General features: G+C 42.1%; 2 protein-coding genes across 2 annotated transcripts; both read right to left on the reverse strand.

The window, feature by feature from the left end:
* Positions 1-10,303: 10,303 nt before the first annotated feature.
* LOC119648447 (cuticle protein 21.3-like) lies at positions 10,304-10,633 on the reverse strand. Its single transcript, XM_038050202.1, has one exon. It carries the CDS (start codon positions 10,631-10,633, stop codon positions 10,304-10,306), a length of 330 nt encoding a protein of 109 aa, XP_037906130.1.
* A 7,951-nt stretch (positions 10,634-18,584) lies between these two features.
* On the reverse strand, positions 18,585-18,932 carry LOC119649827 (cuticle protein 12.5-like). Its single transcript, XM_038052166.1, has one exon. The coding sequence runs from the start codon at positions 18,916-18,918 to the stop codon at positions 18,649-18,651; it is 270 nt and encodes an 89-aa protein (XP_037908094.1). The 5' UTR covers positions 18,919-18,932; the 3' UTR covers positions 18,585-18,648.
* Positions 18,933-22,059: the final 3,127 nt, after the last annotated feature.

The raw sequence follows: 22,059 nt of genomic DNA on the forward strand, positions 1-22,059 counted from the left end.
CGCTCAAGCCACACCCTAATGTTGGGAATGAGCCTGTGCGTCCACCGACCTTTCGCAGACTCGTCCCATCTGCATTGCTAGAGATCAAGCGACTCTGACCTTGCCGCATTTCTACGCTGTGTATGCCCCTCCATATGTCTTGCATTGTGCAGGACACTCATTTCTTTGGCCAGAATGTCAATCGGGGTCATGCCTGCCACCACCAATACTGCCTCATCTGATGTGGTTCTAAAAGCACTGCAAACTCTCAAAGCCATCCGCCGGTAAACCAAGTTCACCTGCTTCCGTCTCTGAGAGCCTGCAAGCGCCTCTGCCCACACAGGCGACGAGTAGAGCAGGATGGAGCGCACCACTCCGGCTAGCACCAACCTCCGGCAATGTTTCGGCCCACCAATATTTGGCAACATTTTTGCAAGTGCCGTGGTGGCACTGACTGCCTTTTGGCATGCATACTCTAGGTGCTCCCTAAAACTCAATTTGGTGTCAATTATTACCCCCAGGTATTTGATAGCCGGCTTTGATACGACCGTATGTCCACCGACCTCCACTTTTACAGTGTTGTTTTTCCTGCGTTTCGTTATTAAGACCGCTTCCGTTTTCGCGTTCGCCAAGGTCAGCCCGGCCTTTTCTAGCCAGGACTTTACCGCTCTCACTGTTTCCGTTGCGTAAACGTTCACATCTTCTGGGTGTTTTGCTGCAACAACCACAGCTAGCTCATCAACAAAGCCGACAATCGTAGTCCCCTCTGGGACGGGAAGAGCAAGCACCCCATTATACATGATATTCCACAACAGGGAACCAAGTACCGATCCCTGTGGTACCCCGGCGGTGACAATGTACTCTTTGGGGCCCTCATCCGTCCCGTACCGGAGAGTCCTCTCTGAGAGGTAGTTTTCCACCAAATTCGCTAAGTATCTGGGGACACCTATGTCAGCCAACGCCCCTTTAATTCTATTCCAGTTGGCCGAGTTGAATGCGTTTTTGACATCCAACGCCACCACGGCACAGCAGCCGCCAGAAATCAGTGCACTTTTTGCCAGGTTTACCACCATGCCAATTGCATCGACCGTAGAGTGGGCGCGTTGGAAACCAAACTGGCGTTCCGACAAACCATTGCTGGCTTCGACGATGGGCAGGAGTCTGTTGTAGATGACTCTCTCCATCATCTTCCCCATTGTATCCAACAGGCAGATAGGACGATACGACGCTGGGTTTCCAGGTTGCTTGCCAGGCTTCGGAAGCAACACCAACTTTTGCTTTTTCCACTGGGCGGGGAATATTCCTTCTTTTAGGCACGCCTCGAATGTGTTGACGAAAAGGTCGGGCCTAGTCTTCACTGCCAGTTTCAAAGCTCGGTTGGGGATGCCATCTAAATCTGGGGCCTTGTTGTCACCGAACCTACCACATATTTCCCGCAGCTCCTCCACAGTTACAGGCGGTATTATGCCGACATTTAGCTGGACAAAAATTTGCCTTCCCCTATTTTCGTGGTGAGGGAACAGAGTGGTAAGAATCTGTTTCAGGAGGCGCGGACAGGTCACCTGGGGTGATTTCCGCAGCCTTTTCATCACCACTCTGTAAGCCTCGCCCCAAGGGTTTATGTCGGCATGGTCGCACAGCTGTTTGAAGCAGTTCTTTTTGCTCCTCCGAATGGCTTCCTTTAGGCGGCCACGCAATTGCTTGTGTGCCTCCTCTCGACCGTCGCCACCGGGTTTTCCCCTGAGCCTCTGGCAAAGCCTCCTTGCCCGAAAACATGCGGCTCGCAAACTTGCGATTTCGTTGTTCCACCAGTAGTTGTAGCAATCGCCTTCTGGGCATAGTAGCATCGCATGCTTCCGTCACCCATCGAGTGATCTGGGTGGCTTTCTCTCCAGCCGTACCATTCAGGGATATGTCGGATTTGAGCACCGCGGAAAACGTGTCCCCCTCGAACGCTTTCACTGTCCAGCCAAGCATACCACCCGGCATTTTGCGAAAACTCTTTTTCGAGCTCGATCCGCCCTTGATCTCTATGCAGATTGCCTGGTGGTCGCTGTGAGTATAGTCCTCACTGACATGTCAAGCGATTTTACTGGCTAAAGTGGCACTCACGTATGTCAGGTCCACTATAGACCCCAGGCCCCTTCCCCGGAAAGTGTACGAAGACGCAACATTCGCCAGTACCACGTCCAGCTCCGCGAATGCTTCGAGGAGAACACGTCCCCTGACATTAGTTATCCGGCTGCCCCATTCAAGAGCCCACGCATTGAAATCGCCTCCTATTATGATCGGCCAACGCCCTCTTGCATCCAAAACAAGAGCGGCAAGCATCCGCTCATACTCGACGAGTGTAGCGCAGGGTGGAGCATAGCAGCTGTAGATGTGGATGCCCTTCACCTTCGTTCTGATGAAGCCCTCTTCCGGGTGCTCCATTATTTCCTGGAAGGCTTGTTCTCCACAAATCCACAGCGCTGCTTGGCCCGTTTGGTCTTTGACCCAATCGCTACCACCGCGGTTTCGGTATGGTTCACTTAGTATGGCCACATCGATGTTTTTCTCGCGGATGGTTTGCGCGTGTAGATCCTGCGCCGCTTCGCAGTGGTTGAAGTTGATTTGTATCAACCTCATCTGCGATTTCTGCTAAGGGCTCTCCTGTATTCCGGGCACCTGCTGCTGCCTGCAATGTGCCGATGGTCCACACCCTCCTTTCCTTTGCACAGTTGACAATTTGGGTCAGCTCCGCAGTCCTTGCTGATGTGGCCTTCCACTCCGCATCTCCTGCATTGCTTTGGCCTGTCATTTGGGTTAGTGCATGACTTCGCAATGTGACCAAAGCCAAGGCATCTAAAGCACCGTTTTAACGCCACCTGTTCCCTAAGGCGACACATAACCCAGCCCATTCTCACTCTCCTTGCTGCTAACAGTTTAAGTGCGTTCTCCACTGGTAGGCTGATGATGGCGGTTTGTGTTCCCCCATAGGCTTTCCTTAGCGTTTTCACCACTGACTCTTGTAGTCCGGCAAGATCGAACTGTTTCTCCAACGCTTCGCGAACCTCCTCCTTCGTCGTGATTTCATCTATATCTTTGCAGATTATAGTGATCTCCGGCCTGCTAGCTCTTATGTCGGCTTCCTGCCCTAAAGTCTTCCCGATTTGGCTTAAGAATTTGTCCGCGGTTACATCCTTGGATTTCTTAAGTTCCAACATAAGATCTCCCTTCTGGGACCGTCTAATACGGCTGACGTTTTCTCCCAAATTGGTGAGTTCGGGGTCTGCCTTCACTTTCCTGAGAATGTCGGCGTATGACCCTTCGCCTCGTTTGGAAATGAAAATCACCTCCGGTCTAATCTTCCTCCGATAATTTCTTTTCCGTGGTTCTACCTTCCTCCAAGCTTCCGCATCCGCCTTTGAAGGTTCGATCCCTTTTCTTGAGGTAGCCACTGCAGTATTTTCCCTGGTAGCTTCAGGCGTACTTTTCATGAACTTCGCCTTTTTGGGAGTTGAGTCCTTTTTTCTTTTCGGGGTTTGCTGGCCTGTTGAGTCATTCAGCTTCTCGGGCAGCCTCTTCCCCGGTTTCTCCCCTTTTGTGTTTTGAACCGGCGTTACTTGATTTGCCTGGTTCACTTTTCCAATCGGCGACTTCCCTACTCGTTCATCCTGGGCCTTGCCGTACGTCAAACGGATGCCTCTTATCATGGACCTTATATTTTGGTGAATGTTCCTGCGCTCCTTTATAAACTCACACAGCTCCATGATCTTTTTACCGAGGGCAGTAAAGGCAGCTCCAGACTGATCATTGCCCAAAACATCGCTCGGGTGAATCGGCGTCAGTGATTCTTCCTCATCGAAGACTCCCGCTATACGCTTCCCACTGGGGGTAGCGATCGTGGGGGCTTGTGCCCGTGTGGGAGGAGATCTACGAAAAATCGAGCTCCTTCTGAACGGATCCATCACTGGAGCCAGTTCAAGTTCCTCCTGTACGCTTGTAACATTAGATGCCACAATAGCCAAAGTTCCCACTACTGAGGCACTGCGGTCGTTGGATATCGACACACTCCCAAAAACCGCCGGTACTGGGTTTCCGAAGCCCTGCACCGTAACTTCATTCTTCTTCTGCTCCTCCATGTTTGGTTTTATTTCTGGGTATCCTTCCCATAGCCAATTTTTATCCACGGGTGGGCACCCGGCCTGCGCATAAACATGCCCATACACGCACATCTCCGGATGCGTGCATGTGCATGGCCATGACACATTCGCCGAGCATTCCCTTATCCGCACGAAGGGACGCGGCTGATGGGAGATTTGACAACTCCACACATTTATTATATGTATATGTAAATGAATCTTTGGGGTAGTGCCTAATTCAGATGGATATATTTGTACATTGAATAAGCTGTATTCAATATACGTACTTTATATGGACAGGTATACTTTTCTGCACGAAGTAAATCGAAAATATGTATACGATAAATTTATATTCATGCATATAAAATACAATATTCGTTAATAGGCAATGTTTGTTTGTTAAGCCGGGTCATAATATCTACGTCTGTAACATGTACGCATTTATTATAGTTTGAAAAAAATATAAACAAACATTTTCGGTTTTTAGCCATATATGAAATGTTCCTAGAAAGTTTATCACAAAAGATGAACACAAAACCTTTATACCCAAAGCGCCAGCTTCCGGTATTCCGACATGTTTTTACTGTTTGTTTAAAATTACTACTATATACTCATTACTTTAAGATTAACATCCATCTAGTTAACAAATACTGTATTACTTCAAGCAGAAAGTAGACTTCTCGAAAAAAAGATGATCTCACACGGGAAAGGTCCGAATGCGAAAAAGTATTGCTTTGTATTCTGAAGACTTTCCAAAAGATGGGGAAAAATATCTAAATATTTTTTAAAAATAACAAAATAGCGAATGTGTGGAAGAAAAAAATTTAAAATTGTGGTATTTTTTAATTTTAATATTTTTGGCATTCTGATAAGGACGAGTAGAATAAGAAATTCAAAGCAACTCAATGGGCTAAGTAGTTTCTTGTAAGTGATTCCTCCGAACTTTGAAAACGCCATTTCGAGTAAAATCTGCTTAAAGTTTGGACAATAGATTTTTCGTAACAAAACATACTAATGATATGTCCCCAAATTCCCTCTCGTAAGCTGACAATATATATATATGATATAATGATAATATATGATCGAGGATATTATATAAGAGAGATTTTGTCTGTATATTTTCAAAATGTTATATTTTTAAAATACGTAAAGAAAAAAAACTCTTTTTAAGGTTTTGTGTAAACACAAAACCTTATTAAAATCGGTTGACTGTCTGTCTGTCTGTCCGTCTGTCTGTGTGTTTGTCTGTCTGTCTGTCCGTCACACGCATTTTTCACGGAGATGGTTATAGTGATTGGCACCAAATTTGGTAGAAATGTGGAAACTATGAACGCTCACGCATAGTGAGTTACGTCCTTTTACGTTCCATTTAAGGGGGAGTCCCCATACATGCAAAACGGGGGTGTACATTGTTTTTTCATCAAATATAGTCATGTGGGGTATCAAATTAAAGGCCTCAGTTAGTACTTTTCGAAGTCGGTTTTAGCTTTGCCATTTGTTGACAAGGTGGGGAGTGCGGGGGGTTGAAAGCGATCATTTTTTTAACGAACCCATTCTCAGAAACTACCCAACCGAAAAATCTGAAAAAAATCAGAGGGCTGCCTAGGCTCCGAAATACCCTCCATACCGGTACCTCTTCAAATAAAGTTAATAATGGTATGCAACTCTAATTTTTAGTAATTACCAGGAAAACCCCCCTTAAGTTCACCCTAGAATCACAAGATTTTGCAGTAATATAGGCTATAGCATAGAGCATGATCTTGCCTTTGGTGAAAATGCCACTATTACTAACAAAGTTGTACTAGGTCAAAACTATCGCTTCTCTGTAAATTCAAGACTATGAATGTCAATATCACTTGAAAGTGGAAATTTTCACATAGTATATGCATATTTTACGTGCTACATGGGACAAATGCACAATCAAATCTCTTTATAAAAGAAATACACAAAACCTTCCATACCTGAAGCGTCTAGCTTCCGGTTGCCTGACTTGTTTTAAATTATCACACTGCACTACTACCTTAAGTTCCTAATATATATGGTGGAAAGCGTAATTTCGATCGTTTCCTGGCGATTTGCTCCACCCCAACATCCGATCTTCCGAGGAATTTCCACTCTTCTCCCACAGTTCTACGACGCGTAGCTCTGGTGCGCCCACCTACCGCCCATCCTGGGGTAGTGAAACATTACACTTTAGTAACACATACCCGCGACTACTATTGTGCCCCTCTAAACTTATAATAATATAATATGCGAGCGCAATGCTGACCACATTGCCTCCTAGTGTACCGTTACGTACCTCTAAACTTATCCTAATCCTTAATTATCCTGCGCCAGACAGCTAGACGGTAACACACTCGTCAGCCATGCTGCGATAGAGGATTAATTTCTCAACATGTAAGCTATGGTTTTCCGATCAATACGGCCCATACGGAGAACAAGTTCTTCATTTGTTACTGTTTTAGGCTAGAGTACACAGATGTCACGACGCCAACATGAGCTGTTGAAACTTTACAGCTTGTGAGTAACAGTGCTGCACAGTTTCCATATACAACTTCCACATCGTAAGACAGGTGAGCAATGGTGTGGAAAAATCACAGTATGATGTTGATTTTGGGGTAGCAGAATTTTCAGATCTTCAATAAAACAACGAAGAGGAATTTAGCGAAATTAATGAGTTTAGCAGTATCAAGTACAGTACCATCATCGGGAGAAATAACGTTCTCACGATACTGTAATGGTTGAATGCATTGGGCGACGATCAAAAGGCCACTCTAGGCAGAGGAGAGAGATCTACCTTAGAAAATAAAAGAACGTTATCCAAATTGATCGCAAAAGGCCGCCCACATTGTTTCGCTGGCACGCGCTTGCATATCTTTGTGGTCGCCAGGCTCGAAAATGTACGCTGGCCTTTTTGAACAATTTTGAACATTGCACAAAGCTTGACGTGTCTTCAAGCCGGCACATGGGTTCGTAGCGGAAGCTGAAATGCAAAAAACCATCGGAATATTGCGCGAACCTATTGAAAAATAATACATAATAAAATAAAACATTGACTCGACCGCTTGCATGGAGTGATAAGACTCGAAACCCGGGTGCTAGGATCGAGAGAGAGATCCACCATGAACTATGCCTTCTAGCCATGCTTCTCCTCCCTCCTTCACGGCGTGCGCGCTTTGGGATTTCCACCCGGCCTTGGCATCCTCAGGCCATAATATTGGAGAATACCTCTTCATTGTTGTGAGTTTCAGGGAGTCAGGGAGGAGAAGGGGAAGAGGGAATCCTCAAATGCGAAAACTTAGTTCACCTCCATGTTGCTATAATTCGAAATTAAGACAAAATAATACAAGAAATACAAGAAAGCCAAGAAAAATGGTAAATTTTAAGAAAAATTATAAAAGAAAGAAATTAATGATAAAAGTGAGAAAAAAATAAAGAAGCAGAATAAAATAACAACAAAACAAGTCGAGAAACCGGAAGCTGGGCGCTTCAGGTATGAAAGGTTTTGTTTGCTTCTTCTGTGAGTATATTTAAATGTAGAACTATCCCAGTTGTACGTAGCCCGTTAAGAATATGCATTCAGCATGTCTGACTACTCACTTTAGTGTGATATTGATATTGAGTTGCAGTAAATTTACACGGTAAAGTCAACTTTGAGCTACTGTAACTTTGTTAATAATGGGAATAATATGCTTCATATTATATTTTATATATATTTTATATATTTTATATATATTTTATAGTAGTATACTACCAACTTGTATAACTCTGGGATATACTTAAGGGGGGTTTTACTCAATTTCCCCAAAAATATGGTAATATACTATTATTAACTTAATTTGAACGGATATCGATATGGAGAGTATTTTGAGGCCTGGGTACCATATAGAGGCAGCTTCATGACCTTTTTCAGAATTTTCGGTTGGGTAGTTTCTGAGAATGGTTCCGTTAAAGAAATCATCACTTTCGACCCCTCCCACTCCCCATCTTTCTAATAAATCTCAAAATTAAGATCGGCTTCGAAAAGTACTAATCGAGACCTATCATTTGATACCCCACATGACTACATTTGGTGAAAAAAAGTTTTACACCCCCCTAAATGTCAACGTAGAAGGATACCACTCACTGCATGTCTGGGGGTCCACAGTTCCCACCTTTTCACCAAATTTCGTGCTAATCGGTGTAGCCGTTTCTGAGAAAAGTGGCTGTGACAGACAGACAGACAGACATTGAACCGATTTTAATAAGGTTTTGTTTTGCAAACAAAACCTTAAAGAAGATAAAAATAGGAAAATAAAAATATCGAACAAAATGGTTGAAATTATGAAGAAAAAGCCCTATTTCTTTAGAGCTCTTAAGGGTTTGTTTGCAAGAGATTATCTTATGCGAGCCTTGGATTGTTTCCATCATAAATTTTGATTTTTGTCTTTTTATAAAATATCGAAAAATCACACAAAATAGATTGTAAAAGATAACGGCTCCTAATTGTAATAACAAATTAAATTAAATTGAGAGAACGTTTCCCGAATAGATGTTTTTGACAGATACAAAAACAGACCCATAGACTGGCAGGGAGACCGACAGAAAGTACATATTTTTTAATATGGTTTTGATTTTCAAAGAACCTTAAAAATAATATTCATAATTTCATATTTCATATCTAGATAATTTCAAAATTTTAAAAATATTACCCATTACACAGTTGCATATTTGGTTAAATATAAGCTTTCATTTGCATTTGTATATTACGATTATTAGGTTGGTTTTCATGACGCCCGTCAGTCTATAGTTGCGAAGGGAATGGGCCTCTTCATGCTTTTGCATGTAGTTGTTTTCAACACTATACGTGAAAGGCTAGCGTGCGATTTTGCTATTTGGAAGCTCATTTGGGCTCAGTATTTAAATAATTCAAAAACTTTCCATTGGATATACAAGAATCTTCAGAAATATCATTCTGAGGTTACTTAACCAATGGACAAAGAGAGCATTTTCTTTTATGTGCAAATATACATATTTGGAGCCCTGAATTTGAAACTGATAAACTAAAGGTATTAACATACTTATCTTGGTGTAGGACGCTTGAATCTTCCTGGAAGCTTCTCTCTTGTTGTACAAAGGTGTTTAGTTAGTTAGTTTAGTTTACTGGGGGCACCCGCAGCTTCGAGCACCCAGGCTATTGTTATTGTAGGCCCGTTGTACTATCCCCGTAAATTACCTATTCACTGGCTTCCCGCCTACGGTGTTCGCAGGCTTTAGCGAATCTGAGAACATTCTCCAGAGGCAGAGTGTGTGCAGATTCTTCATTGAAGAAAACCTTGCCAAGGTGTCTTCGTCTGAGATCTGAGGATACCGGGCAGCTGCATAAAAAGTGCATGGCCGTCTCTTGCTCCACATATTGGCTGCACATAGCGGAAACCACTACCCCAATCTTTCCATATGGTAGTTTAAGGAGTAGTATCTCGCTAAAAGCCCTATTAGGGTTTTCATGTCCCACTTCTTAGGGAATAACAAAAATGCCGCTCTAGTGACCCTAGGCTCTTTCACAAGGATTTTCGCTTCCCGGCAAGAGTCCAAACTGCTCCACTCGGTTGCGTGAATCCTTGCAATTTCACCCTTCAGAGTAGACTTGACAGTAGCTGGTCGGATTCCAAGAGCTGACTCTGGCCCCACCATTGTGAATCCGGACCCTCGGCGAGCCAGTCTGACAGCTTCCTCATTACCGGCGATGTTAGAGTGCCCCGGCACCCACATCAGGAATGTTTCGTTCAGTCGGCCAAGTTTCAGGGCGTTTACTATGCCATTGAGAAATAGACAGACAAAATCTAAATGGGCCACACTTTAATACACCGATCATTGACTGTTCGGTCTCCTAAATTTGATTGGTTAAAAAGACTCAATTTAAATATCCTTAAAAACACCACTATCTTAATAAAATATCATTTCGTAGTCATGTCGTGTTCTACGAATTATATAAAGGAGCACTCAACATCTGCGAGCCGCTACGGTCACGCTGCTCCCAGGGCAGAGGTGAGGCAGCGTCTCACGATTTGCCTCTGCCCTGGTAAGAAACCGTAAAGCCGCCATCGCTTCACTTTTTTGATTTAACCATAATAAATGAATAATAGCTAGACAAAAAAAAATAAAAATTACATATTTACATTATTTATATGTATATTTGGAATTACAGTTACAAAAGAATCTTAGGCAGCTGCCTTCTTCTTCAAGAGGGCAAGTGGTGCAGCGGCGAATCCGTAACCTGCATAGGCTGGGGCAGCGAAGGCGACTGGAGTGGAGTAGGCCAAGGCTGGAGCGGCGGCAAGGACTGGAGCGGCAGCAAGGGCTGGAGCAGCGGCGAAAGCTGGAGCAGCAGCAAGGGCTGGAGCGGTAGCAATTGCTGGAGCTGAATAGGCAAGTGGAGCACCAGTAGCAAATGCAGGAGCAGCATATCCTCCCAAAAGTGGAGCAGCTGGAGCAATGTAACCAGCGGATGCTGCACCGATGAAAGCAATGGCGAAAGTAATGAATTTCATTTTGTTTTGAAGAAAACCAGATGCGCCTTCGAAGCTTTTTTAATCTAGCAGCTTTATGCTTGCCATTGTTTAGCATATAAAATAGATTTCGACTGCTTTGCCAAGAAAGGGTTCTTACTTAATTTAACTATGATAAGGATTGCATCATCTTCTAAACTTCTGCGGACCAATTCCATATTGAATGTAAAGTTTGTCGCCGGATTAAATTTATGGGTTATTCTTATAGTCGACCTTTTTATCTAATATTACGTTATGATAATCGAGAAAGTCGTATTGTAGCCTTCCAAGACTTGTTTAGTTGTAACCTTTGCATCCTTTCTTCTTCATGATGGCATAGGAAAATACCTGGTTTTAAATATACATAGTTGGTAATAAGAGTTTATAGTAAGTAAGTTGGGTTAAATTGCCATTTTATGTAAATATATAGATTTGATGTTTAACATATGTGCTGGTAGATAAGAAACTAAAGAATAGTGCCAAATTATATAATTAAAGCTTCGGCATTTTATCACGTTCACTTTAGATTCAATCACAAGTTCTATAGATGATAGACATCAATAGAAATTGTTTTCGAGTTTTTGTGTAAAATAAAATCTCTTTAAAATTCGATTGGCTGTGTCGAAAACGGGACAAGCTGTTATTATGAAACTCAACAGAAATGTTTGGTCCATAAAACCCTTTACTTATAGAAAGTGACGCAAGTTTTTTGCTGCATTAAAGAAATACTTTGCACAGAATATGTTCATGCGGAATATCAGCACTTTTTGAAAGTTGCATCATTTGAAAAGTAGGGGAGTCCGTACTCAGAAAGTGTGCCCTACAAAGTGAAATAGGCCTCGTTTTCAAGACGTACCCAACCATGAAATTTAAAAAAGAACTCACCATGATGCGTCTATCCAAAATCTAGAAGTGAAAATATAATACATCAGTCTCCTTCAGATATTTTTCGAAATAAAGCTGATAATGGCATATTACTGGATTTTAGAAATTTATTACTCCGAACTACCAAATTTATTATTACTACGAACAGAGTAGGCTGTTGTATCATCTTGGCATCAACACGGTGACCAACATGGTCACCAAGGTTGTCAACCAACCAAATTCCCCTGACAGGTTTGCTAGTCGTGAACACCGACTGCTCGAGGTAATATTTTCAATCGGACGGCACGTGCTATAACTACTGGTAGTACTGCCAAGAAATCGTAGCCGTTTTCGTCCATTTTATAATTTTGGAAACTTGGGTGTTAAACCTAAAAAAGGAGTTCGTGGACCATCAAGAGTGGGAGCAAATTACTCCCCATTTGGTCCGGTTCGGCATTAAGTCGATGCGGAGTTAGGACTCCGCTGATCCCGAAGAAAAATTGTTTAGCTCCGGCCAAGCTTTTGGTCTGAACTGTAGGCGGATTTACGTAGAATATAATTCGCACCCTTGTCGTGTTTTGTGAATTATCGAATTATAAAAGGGAGCGCATATCATCTGCAAGCCGCTTCGGTCACGCTGCTCTCAGGGCAGAGGTGAGGCAGCGTCTGAAGAGTTGCTTCTGTCCTGGTAAGAAACCGTAGCCATCTTCGTCCCTTTTTTAACTGGTTTGGTGAGATGAGGGCCGGGATTCTTGATTCAATAATATTAGCTCCCTGTTAGGACGCAGATATTTTCTCAGGTGCCTTGCCTCAATGATCAAACACCTAATCCCAGCCGGGGTGAGCTATTCTAGTAGAGATGTTAAGTCTCGAAGCAAGTTGATACCACTGAAAATTTCTTTGCCAAGGGAAAAAAGTCTCTTACGGCTAAGCTTTATTGTGAAAAATTGGTTATACATTCATTGTTTAAAGTATTGCCCATCGCTAGCCACAACTTTCTTCCATCTTTCAGACAATTCATAGATACCATCGCGCCAAAAATTGGCAAGTCATGTTGCATCGGCCGGAACAAATGGTATTCAGAAGGAGCAATGTCTGGAGAGTACAGCGGGTGGGGTAGGACTTCCCATTTCAACGTTTCTAGATATGTTTTAACGGGCTGTGCAACATGTGGACGAGCATTGTCATGTTGCAAAATAACTTTATCATGCCTTTGCTGGTATTGTGGCCGTTTTTTCTTGAGTTCGCGACTCAAACGCATCATTTGACGTCGGTAGAGTTTGCCCGTGACCGTTTCGTTCGGTTTTAGCAGCTCATAGTATACCACACCCAGCTGGTCCCACCATATACACAGCATGATCTTCTCACCATGAATATTCGCTTTGGCCGTCGATGATGAGGCATGGCCGGGGTATCCCCACGTTGCCCGACGCTTGGGATTATCGTAAAGGATCCACTTTTCATCACCAGTAACTATTCGATGCAGAAAACCCTTCCTTTCTTGTCGTTGGAGCAGATGTTCCCACGTGAAAAAACGGCGTTCGACGTCTCTTGGCTTCAGTTCATACGGAACCCAATTTCCGACCTTTCGGATCATTCCCGTTGCTTTTAAACGGTTGGAAATAGCTTGCTGAGTGACTCCAAGTGTTTTTCCAAGTTCTTCTTGCGTTTGCGATGGACCTTGGTCGAGCAATGCCTCTAATTCTTCATCTTCAAAAATTGTTGGCCGTCCGGCGCGCTCTTCGTCTTCTAAGTTAAAATTGCCACTTTTAAACCGTCCAAACCACCTCTGACACGTTCGTTCAGATAGAGCATGGTCACCATAAACTTTCACCAAAATGCGATGACTTTCGGTTGCTTTTTTCTTCATATTGAAATAATGAAGTAGAACTCCCCGCAAAAAGACATTATTTGGTACAAAATTGGCCATTTTCGTTAATGAAAAAAGTATTGTTGTTTACACTTCAATTAAATAATTTATACTGACGTTTATGCCTATTGACAGTAGCTTTCCGATGAATGTTTGGAAATGGGGATCAATGGAATAAAAAACAAGCTACGCTATCTATTGTGAAAACCGACAGAACTTATTTGTAGGCCTTATAGCTAAGTGGGGTATCAAATGAAAGGTCTTTGTTAGTACTTTCTGAAACCGGTCATAGTTTTGATATTAGTTGGAAAGGGGGAGAGTGCGGTGGGTAGAAAGTGATGATTTCTTTCACGGACCCATTCTCAGAAACCCAACCGAAAAATCAGAAAAAAATCATATATATTTGGTTCCTTTAGTAATGGACTGGAAAACTCCCCTTAAGTTCATCTTTGACACATGAAGCAGCAATATAGGCTAGAGCATAGAGCATGATCCTATCAAGCTTGGGGGAAATCGCACTATAATTAACAAATTTCTAGTAGGTCAAAGTTGTCGCTTTGAATGTTGTCACATAACAAATGCATGCGTATTACGTGATAGGTACTAATCGGACAAATGTCCGCTGAAATGTTTTTTATAAAAGAAATACACGAAAATTATCATACCTTAAGGGCCCAGCTTCCAATTTCCCAACTTGTTTTTCTTTTGTGGCGTTGGTACAATATTATCAGTGAAAATTTTTATATTTCCTGTTTTAACAGAAAACAAAAGGTTTTCTCTAACCTGAAGAAAAAAATAACACCAGAAAATCCTAGCTCTTTTTACGATTTTTATGGCTGTATATTTCTTTTATCCGAGAATATATTTTCATTTATATCTTGATATACAACCGTCTAAAAGTACAGTTTAAAGTTTACAAAAATTGTATACAAGAGTTCATGCTAATTATGGAACTAATTTCTGATCAACAATCATCTGATTCTAATGATTTGCCAATTTTCTGTAAGTACTCTTGAACCGCTTAACCAGAAGTTGTGAATCTTATCAACTCTTTGCGGCTTCCTATTACAAACATTTTCAAGGGCTGTTTCAATGTCAACTGCAGTTCTATCAGGCATTCGCATTCCGGAATGGTCTCGCATGAACGCATGTGGTGTTGGAGCCACACCGCTTTTAAATTATAACGGTCGGGGCCGCTCCAAACACTTTTCAAGAAGTCTTTTGCCTAATCCAGATCGAGGTTGCTTTCCCAACATGATTCTAGAAGAACAAGGTGTTGTCTCTGCGTATTTGTGTTGCCGAAGTAAACTTTAGTTTTAGGATCGTTTGCCTAGCATCTGGGAGAACCTTAGCATATTCTGTGAATGCGACCTACAATGCAATGAAAGTTTCATTATGAATTGGGTTGACATCCTCAGTTAGTATGCTTTGTCTGGTTTGTTAAAGACTCCACACAATTTGTTGCCTAGTTGGTAGGGTACCTCGATTATTTTTCACCGGGTATTGATAGACGACGTTCTGATCCGGAACATGACTTAGTTCCGGAATTCAGGTTATAAACACGTCATGGAATCGATGTCTGTAATTAGATTTCTGTTATCCCAGAATTCTTCCAATGAGTAATGGGGAAGTAATTATCCCTGCAACAGAACCCAATGCTACAGTGTCCCATGGCTACCTCCAAAGGTAGGGAAAGTATTTGGTGGGGAGCCCCTAAAGTACAGTTTAACGTCACTGATATTCTTCCGATAGACGCGTCGATTCCTGCACCCTGGATTACGGATTTGCAAAGGAGGTTTACTTGCCCAGAAAGGAGGAAACAGTTTAGTCGAACACAAATTGAAACGTTCTAATAATAATAATAACCGTTGGTGGAACAATCCATATTAGATAAGGTCTTAAATGGGTGTCAGAGCACTTCACTCAGAACTGTAACGGTACACTACTGTAGGAGGCAATGTGGTCAGCATAGCACTCGCCCGAGATTATTATCCTGATTTGACTCAATTGCTGACAGGTACTCGTTTACAGCCAAGTCGACTGGTATCCAACATCCAGCTACGATAACAAACCGCTATGAGACCAGTGACCTTCCGCTACATCAGCCCAGAGCTCTAACCATTTAGAAGGTTAATTTGTGATATTCATAGCTAACCCGGTGGTCCTCGATACACGCCGTTTGCAATTCAGTCGGGATTAACTGGCACTCTAGATACATAAATGCATATGCATATACATCTGTATATATAAATTATTTTAAATACATGCATATTTATGAGCGTTTAGTGTGCGAAGTAAAGCGAAAATATTGGAATGCATATTTAGGTGTATGTCCAGATGCATCAAGTGTTAATAAGCAATGTTTATATAGATGTGACTTCAAATTACATATTATCTTTAAACTGCAAAACAAGCATGCATTCCCGTTTCCTGACTTTATTATTACTTACTTTCTTACTATGAAATCGATTCAATGCTGCAATCGTTCTCCCTCAAATCCCTGTTCTGTTTTATTTTTTGCTTAACTAAATCTAAATAAGTTACTATCCCGAACGAAGACGAGTATCTAGTATACATTGCAATAATACCGGGGGCCAGTGCAACCGCGCGGTGAATTCTAACTACAGAAACATAGGTATAGGTGATAAATAGAAAACAATACAAATCTAGAGTAGAGTCCACTAGGCTATCGCGATCTGACCAATATAAGTGGAAACGTGGTCTGGCAATGAGATTTCGTTTAGTGCTACCTGTTTCTAATCAGCTCTAGTATTTATGAAACCTGAATGGTTAGGCAAATTATTTCACTTCTTCTTGGCCCGAGGAAACTTGATGAAGTGATGAAATCACATAGCTCTTTTGTCGCTTTGCATGTGTTACTTTCCCAGCCAATTTGTTGAGAATCGCAGGGAAGTAACCTGACATTGTGAGACGACTGTTGCTAGGTCATGGATACAGAATGGTCCCCGCATAGTTGCTTCTAACAAATTTGATGGCTATGACATTGAAACCGCTCCATATCTCCGTTGGTGTTTATCAATTAAGCTCTTTCGGCCCTTTTTAAGGTTTTAACAAAACCTTATTAAAATCGATTTATTGTCTCTATCTATCTGTTTGTCTACTACACGCACTTTTCTCTGAAATGGAGTGGTGGAAAGGTGGGAACTGTGAACGCCCATGGGTGCAGTGAGTTACATCATTCTACATTGAATTTAAGGGGGGGGGGGGTGGTCTCTACGAATGCAAAAGGACGATTTTTTCCACTTAATATAGTTACGTGGTGTATAAAATGAAAGGTCTCGATTAGCACTTTTCAAATCAGGTTTTAGTTCTGAAATCGGTTGCAAAACGGGAATAAGGGGGTCATAAAATGGTTACTTAAATTAAATAGCCATTCCTACAAACTGCCAACCAGAAAAATTTGAAAAACGGTCTTGATGGCGCCTCTGTATGATATCGAAGCCTCGAAATATCTTCCAAACTTATATATGCTCAACACATTGTTGATATTTACTGCGAACTCTCCTGAAGTTTACCCTAGATCAGTGAAGTTTCGCACTAGTATTGGCTTTAATGTAAAGCAGCATAGTGGTGGAAATCCTGCTATTATTAACAAGACCAAAATTGCCTCTTTAACGTCACATTAGATTAAGAGATAAAATGTTAAAATCATATCCAATGGAATACCGCGGATGTTCAACGCATACACACTTCAAGCTATATATAAATGGAACCATAATGTACCCGAATATTTATTCATAAAAATTGAATAGAACTTTTCATACCTGAAGTGCCAAACTTTCGTTTTTCGACTTGTTTTCATTCTCAGATAAGGTACTGAAACATGAGATATCCAATGTTCACCTCCCTGCAGACTGCTCCATTTATGTCTTCTGTTTGCTCCTTTGTGAAGTATATGGGATCCAAATAGCCTCTTTGCTGTTATTGTCATTTTTTCACCTATCCCTTCATTATCATCACACTCAGAGTCCGGTATCCACATATAGTTCGGTCTGTCCATTACACCGGAAAATGCCGCAATGCACCCGCCTACCAATTGAACAGAATGCACCATCCACGGACCGGCAAGCCACAACATCAACTCTGGACGTGGAAGGCCTTGCAACGAGAACTTGAGATATTTTCGCGTGTAAGCATTTATCAAAAATGTTCACCAACGATAAAAATGAACATAAAATTCTCGTTCGCAAAAACAAACGAGAAATTTTTGCTCACAGCCTAGACAAATATATCTGCCCGGTTAGCCGAATCATTTCAATCAAACTGATAGGCTAGAGTATGTCATCCACTTTACGGCCACCGATCAAATGCGGACAATTCAGGCGTAACTGACAGGCCGAACTGTACGTGGATCACGGGTTTAATGCTATATATCCGGTCCTAGCAAGGGATGTGTAGAAAGAAGGAAATTCCGCGCAGGCCTAGAGTCTTCTAGGGGGATTTAACTCGAGATTTCATGGGAGGCGGAGAAGGGGATAATAAGGATGTCCGCGTAATTTTTACCCCAGTTCCGCATAATTTTCACTGCGGATTCGCTTTTTTTCAAATAATTTATCACCCCGGACCTTTCTCATAATGGCCCTATGTACAACTGTCAAGCTTACGGCACAAAACCTTGAGGCTGCTGTTAGATAATTCTACACAGTTAATTTTTTTCTAAAGGTGATTTTCAGCAACTTGACCAACAATTTAATGATCGTACCATGCAGCACGATCTCTAATTGAATCTCAATGAAAGATAGTTTCCACGACCGGCCCTAGTGACAGCAACTTAAGTATCCCGTGTCAATACAAATATCAAATAGTGACATGTGAAATTGTTTTACGCGTTGGCGCAATTTGTATGCAGTCCAGAGCAAACGAGCATTCTTTGTGATCGACGTATCAACATACATCTCAAATTAAAAATGCATCGACACTATGTTCGCTCGCGATAATGAAGACGATGATATAGCGTTGCTCCTGGGGCATCGAAATGCGTTTGTCCAATGGTCTTCACCTAGATAGGACACAACCAAAGGGCTGACCGTAACAACGATGACATGATACGCTAGTGATGGTTAAGAGCTTCCCGACTTCAACCCGTACAAACCCACAATCGAAAATTTAATCTAAACAAGTCAACCGTGTTCCTGCACTTCCCAAATCAATGAAACCAAACACTTAATTGAAAATAAGGTTATCACAAGAAACATAATGTCAATTTTCAACTAGCTTCATTTATTCTTATTTGCGTATTCCTTTACAGAAACGAGACAAGATCTTAAGCAGCAGCCTTCTTCTTCAAGAGACCGAAAGGTGCAGCAGCGAGTCCATAACCTGCGTAAGCTGGGGCTGAGTAAGCTAAAGGAGCGGCAGCAATTGCGGGAGCGGCGGCGATCGCTGGAGCAGCGGCAATAGCTGGAACCGCATAGGCAAGTGGAGCAGAAGCAATTGCAGGAGCAGCGTATCCTCCCAAAAGGGGAGAAGCTGGAGCGATGTAACCAGCAGAAGCGGCACCAATGAGAGCAAGGGCTAAGATGATGAATTTCATTTTGATTATGTTTGCAATTTATATAAACCCGAAGAATATTGGGCTGTGTGTTGACGGTAAGCTTTTTCCAAGTTTGCTTGTTCTAATGATGACAGAAAGTTTAGCATTGCATCATCTTTTAGAGATATCTAGGTATATTTGGTAGTAAATGTGGACAAATGTAGAGCAACATTGACTGCGGAAATATACATGTAGTTTCATATCGACGCATTCCAAATACTTTTCGAAGAAGAAAGGACTAAGAGTACAACCTGTTTTTTAAATTCCTTTTTCCAAAGTTTCAAGCCAAGATTTACCTTTCCACCCATATATGTAAAAAATAATAAGCCGATTCATTTTTTATTTAAACTTTCGTAAATGCTATTAACGTTAATTATAATGGAATGCATTCAGTTCAAAAATATGCTATCAATTAAGTAGTAGTAGCAGGGCACCGTTAACAATGTGCAAAAAAAAACAACCGAGATGATCAAAGTTTACACATTATCTGTTTCTGCCCATAACATATACCTTCTCATAATTTTACCATATACAATTTTGTGATTCAAAAACGTAAAAACAATTAGAAGATAACCTTAGAAGACGACTCTGGGTGCCAGGCGCTTCGAGTTTAAACTAGTTTTGTTATTAAATTCCTGGAAATTAAAATTAAATTAAAAATTAATTAAATAATTAAATTAAATTATGGTCATAGTAGGATCTTATTAATATATCAGTAATAATAATAATCGTTGGCGCAACAATTCAGTTGGATCAGGGTCTTGAAGTGTGTTAGAGCACTTCATTCAAGACCGTAACGGCACACTAGGAGGCAATGTGGTCAGCATTGCGCTCGTCCGAGATTATTACCCTGATTTGACTCAGGTACTCATTCACAGCTGAGTCGACTGGTATCCGACGTCAAATCACGATACAAATCCCACTGCCACCAGTATTAATACATATGGTGCCCTTTAACCCTTGGAGGGGTATATTGCGTAAATCGCCTCTACGCGTTATCGCCCGCGGTCACCTGAAATGCGCTTCAGCTCCTCCCACGATCATCCGCGATTTTATTATTCTATGCTAAGTCGCCTCAAGGCCCCGACCCACTCATCAGCCATCCTGGGAGAGTGGATTCCACTGTATGGCATAGCCTGTAAAGGAATTGCGACGCACACACTGCTACTTCCGTCTTTCTATCACATCGCATACGAGTGCTATGCCTATGCAAGTTGTTCGTCTGAAATGGTGTGAGGTCAGCGTACCCCGATGATACGGCATCGACAGGTATTGACGAAAGTTTGGAGCTTTTGGGTAACAGTGGAGTTCACTTTCCATGTGCTTCTTTCATATACAGGGTGCGGCAGCATAACCTCCTTTTTTCAAAACTCAATAAAAACTATTGTATGCATCGGAAAATATTTATTTATTTTTTATAATGTAGATACATGTCTAAAGTTTTTATTTACATTGTTTTGAAGATCAAATCTGTTAGGTGACGTCCCCCATTCTCCATACATTGCGTAAACCGATTTCTGGCGTTTGTCATGGCTCTTGTTAGCATAGCAGGTGTTATGTTGGCAATTTCTTCTTGGATGTTGGTCTTCAAATCTTGTAGGGTTCTTGGATGGTTCACATAAACACGGGATTTCAAAAAAACCCATAGAAAAAAATCACAAGGGGACAGATCGGGAGAGCGTGCCGGCCATTCCAAATCGCCTCTAATTGAGATAAGGCGCTCTGGAAAGTGTTCCTTCAAAGCAGCCATCGATGCTCGTGAAGTGTGTGCTGTTGCACCGTCTTGTTGGAACCAAATGTCCCTCAAATCCAAATTTTCTAGCCGTGGGAAAAAAAAATTTGTAGCATGTTTACATACTCGTCCGAATTCACTATCATTGTAAGCTCATTTTCCTCCAAAAACCAGGGACCAATAATTCCAGCTGAGGAAATTGCACACCACACTGTGACTTTGGGTGAATGCAAAGGCTTTTGATGCAATTCTCGAGGGTTGGTGTCAGCCCAGTAGCGCATGTTTTGTTTGTTAACCGACCCACACAAATGAAAATGGGCTTCATCGCTAAAAAAAACAATAGCACCCTCGGGAACGACACCAAGAAGAAGCTCATACGCGTTCATCCGAGGATTGAAGTCACGTTCTGAAAGTTCCTGCACTATCACCATGTTATAGGGATGAAAATGAAGATCATCACGAAGAATTCTTCTCACAGAACGATCGGATAGTCCAAGGGCAGATGCGTGGCGATCGCAACATTGACGCTCTCACTGCTTCAATGTTCTCAGGTGATTTAACGGACCGAGGGACTCCAGTTCTTCCTTTTGTCGTACTTGCAGTTTGTCTGAATGTTGTGACCCATGTAACAATTGATTTGCGGTCTGGGACGGGAGCCAACGGGGCTAAATTAAAGCGATTCCGAAATGCACGCTGTGTTGCAATAACCGAACATCCGCTTGAAAAGTAAACCTCAACGGCAAAGGCACGCTCCTCACTATTCCAACGCATGATGGCGACAGAACCGTGTCGGGACAAAACTTTACAGTATCCCCTCTTGAACGAGACCACTAGCGCTCCGCTATGACATCAACTAACTGAGTGGCGCGCATTTTAAAAAAGGAAGTTATGCTGCTGCACCCTGTAGAACGCTAACACAGAACAGCCTCAACTTGATCTTAGTATTGAGATAACTGCAATTCCAGATTTTAGACAGGGCAGCGAAAGCAATCGGTAACATCTAGTTCGGTGCCGCCGTCGGCACAAACCATGCTTCCTAGGCATATAGATTGATTGACGCTTTCGATGCCGCCCATTGTAGATAGGGATAGTGCAATCAACCGTCAGACTGAGAACCTTTATTTTACTGCTGTTTACCTTTTGTCCAACTCTACTTGCCTTTCCTTCCAAATTTGGAGCCATTTCCCCAAAGTGCATAACCCGGTGAGATAGTAAATAGATGTCGTCAGCGCAGTGGAAGTGTTTGAAAAACACATTGGTGCACAGTTATGATGCTCCTTATCATCAAGTTGGAGAAAGTGCGCATTCTGAGGACGCTCGTTACCGTCTTCGAAGAGAGTGCGCACATTTCAGAAACCAATGTTAGTCCGTTTTTGATAGCCAAAGGTCGCTGCTATGACGTCAGGCAT

The sequence above is a fragment of the Hermetia illucens genome, chromosome 2, assembly GCF_905115235.1.
Source record: "Hermetia illucens chromosome 2, iHerIll2.2.curated.20191125, whole genome shotgun sequence".
In the NCBI taxonomy this organism is placed as follows: domain Eukaryota; kingdom Metazoa; phylum Arthropoda; class Insecta; order Diptera; family Stratiomyidae; genus Hermetia; species Hermetia illucens.

Excerpts from the sequence above, each read along its gene's own strand:
- LOC119648447 (XM_038050202.1), bottom strand. The coding sequence starts at position 10,633 with ATGAAATTCATTACTTTCGCCATTGCTTTCATCGGTGCAGCATCCGCT.
- LOC119649827 (XM_038052166.1), bottom strand. The coding sequence starts at position 18,918 with ATGAAATTCATCATCTTAGCCCTTGCTCTCATTGGTGCCGCTTCTGCT.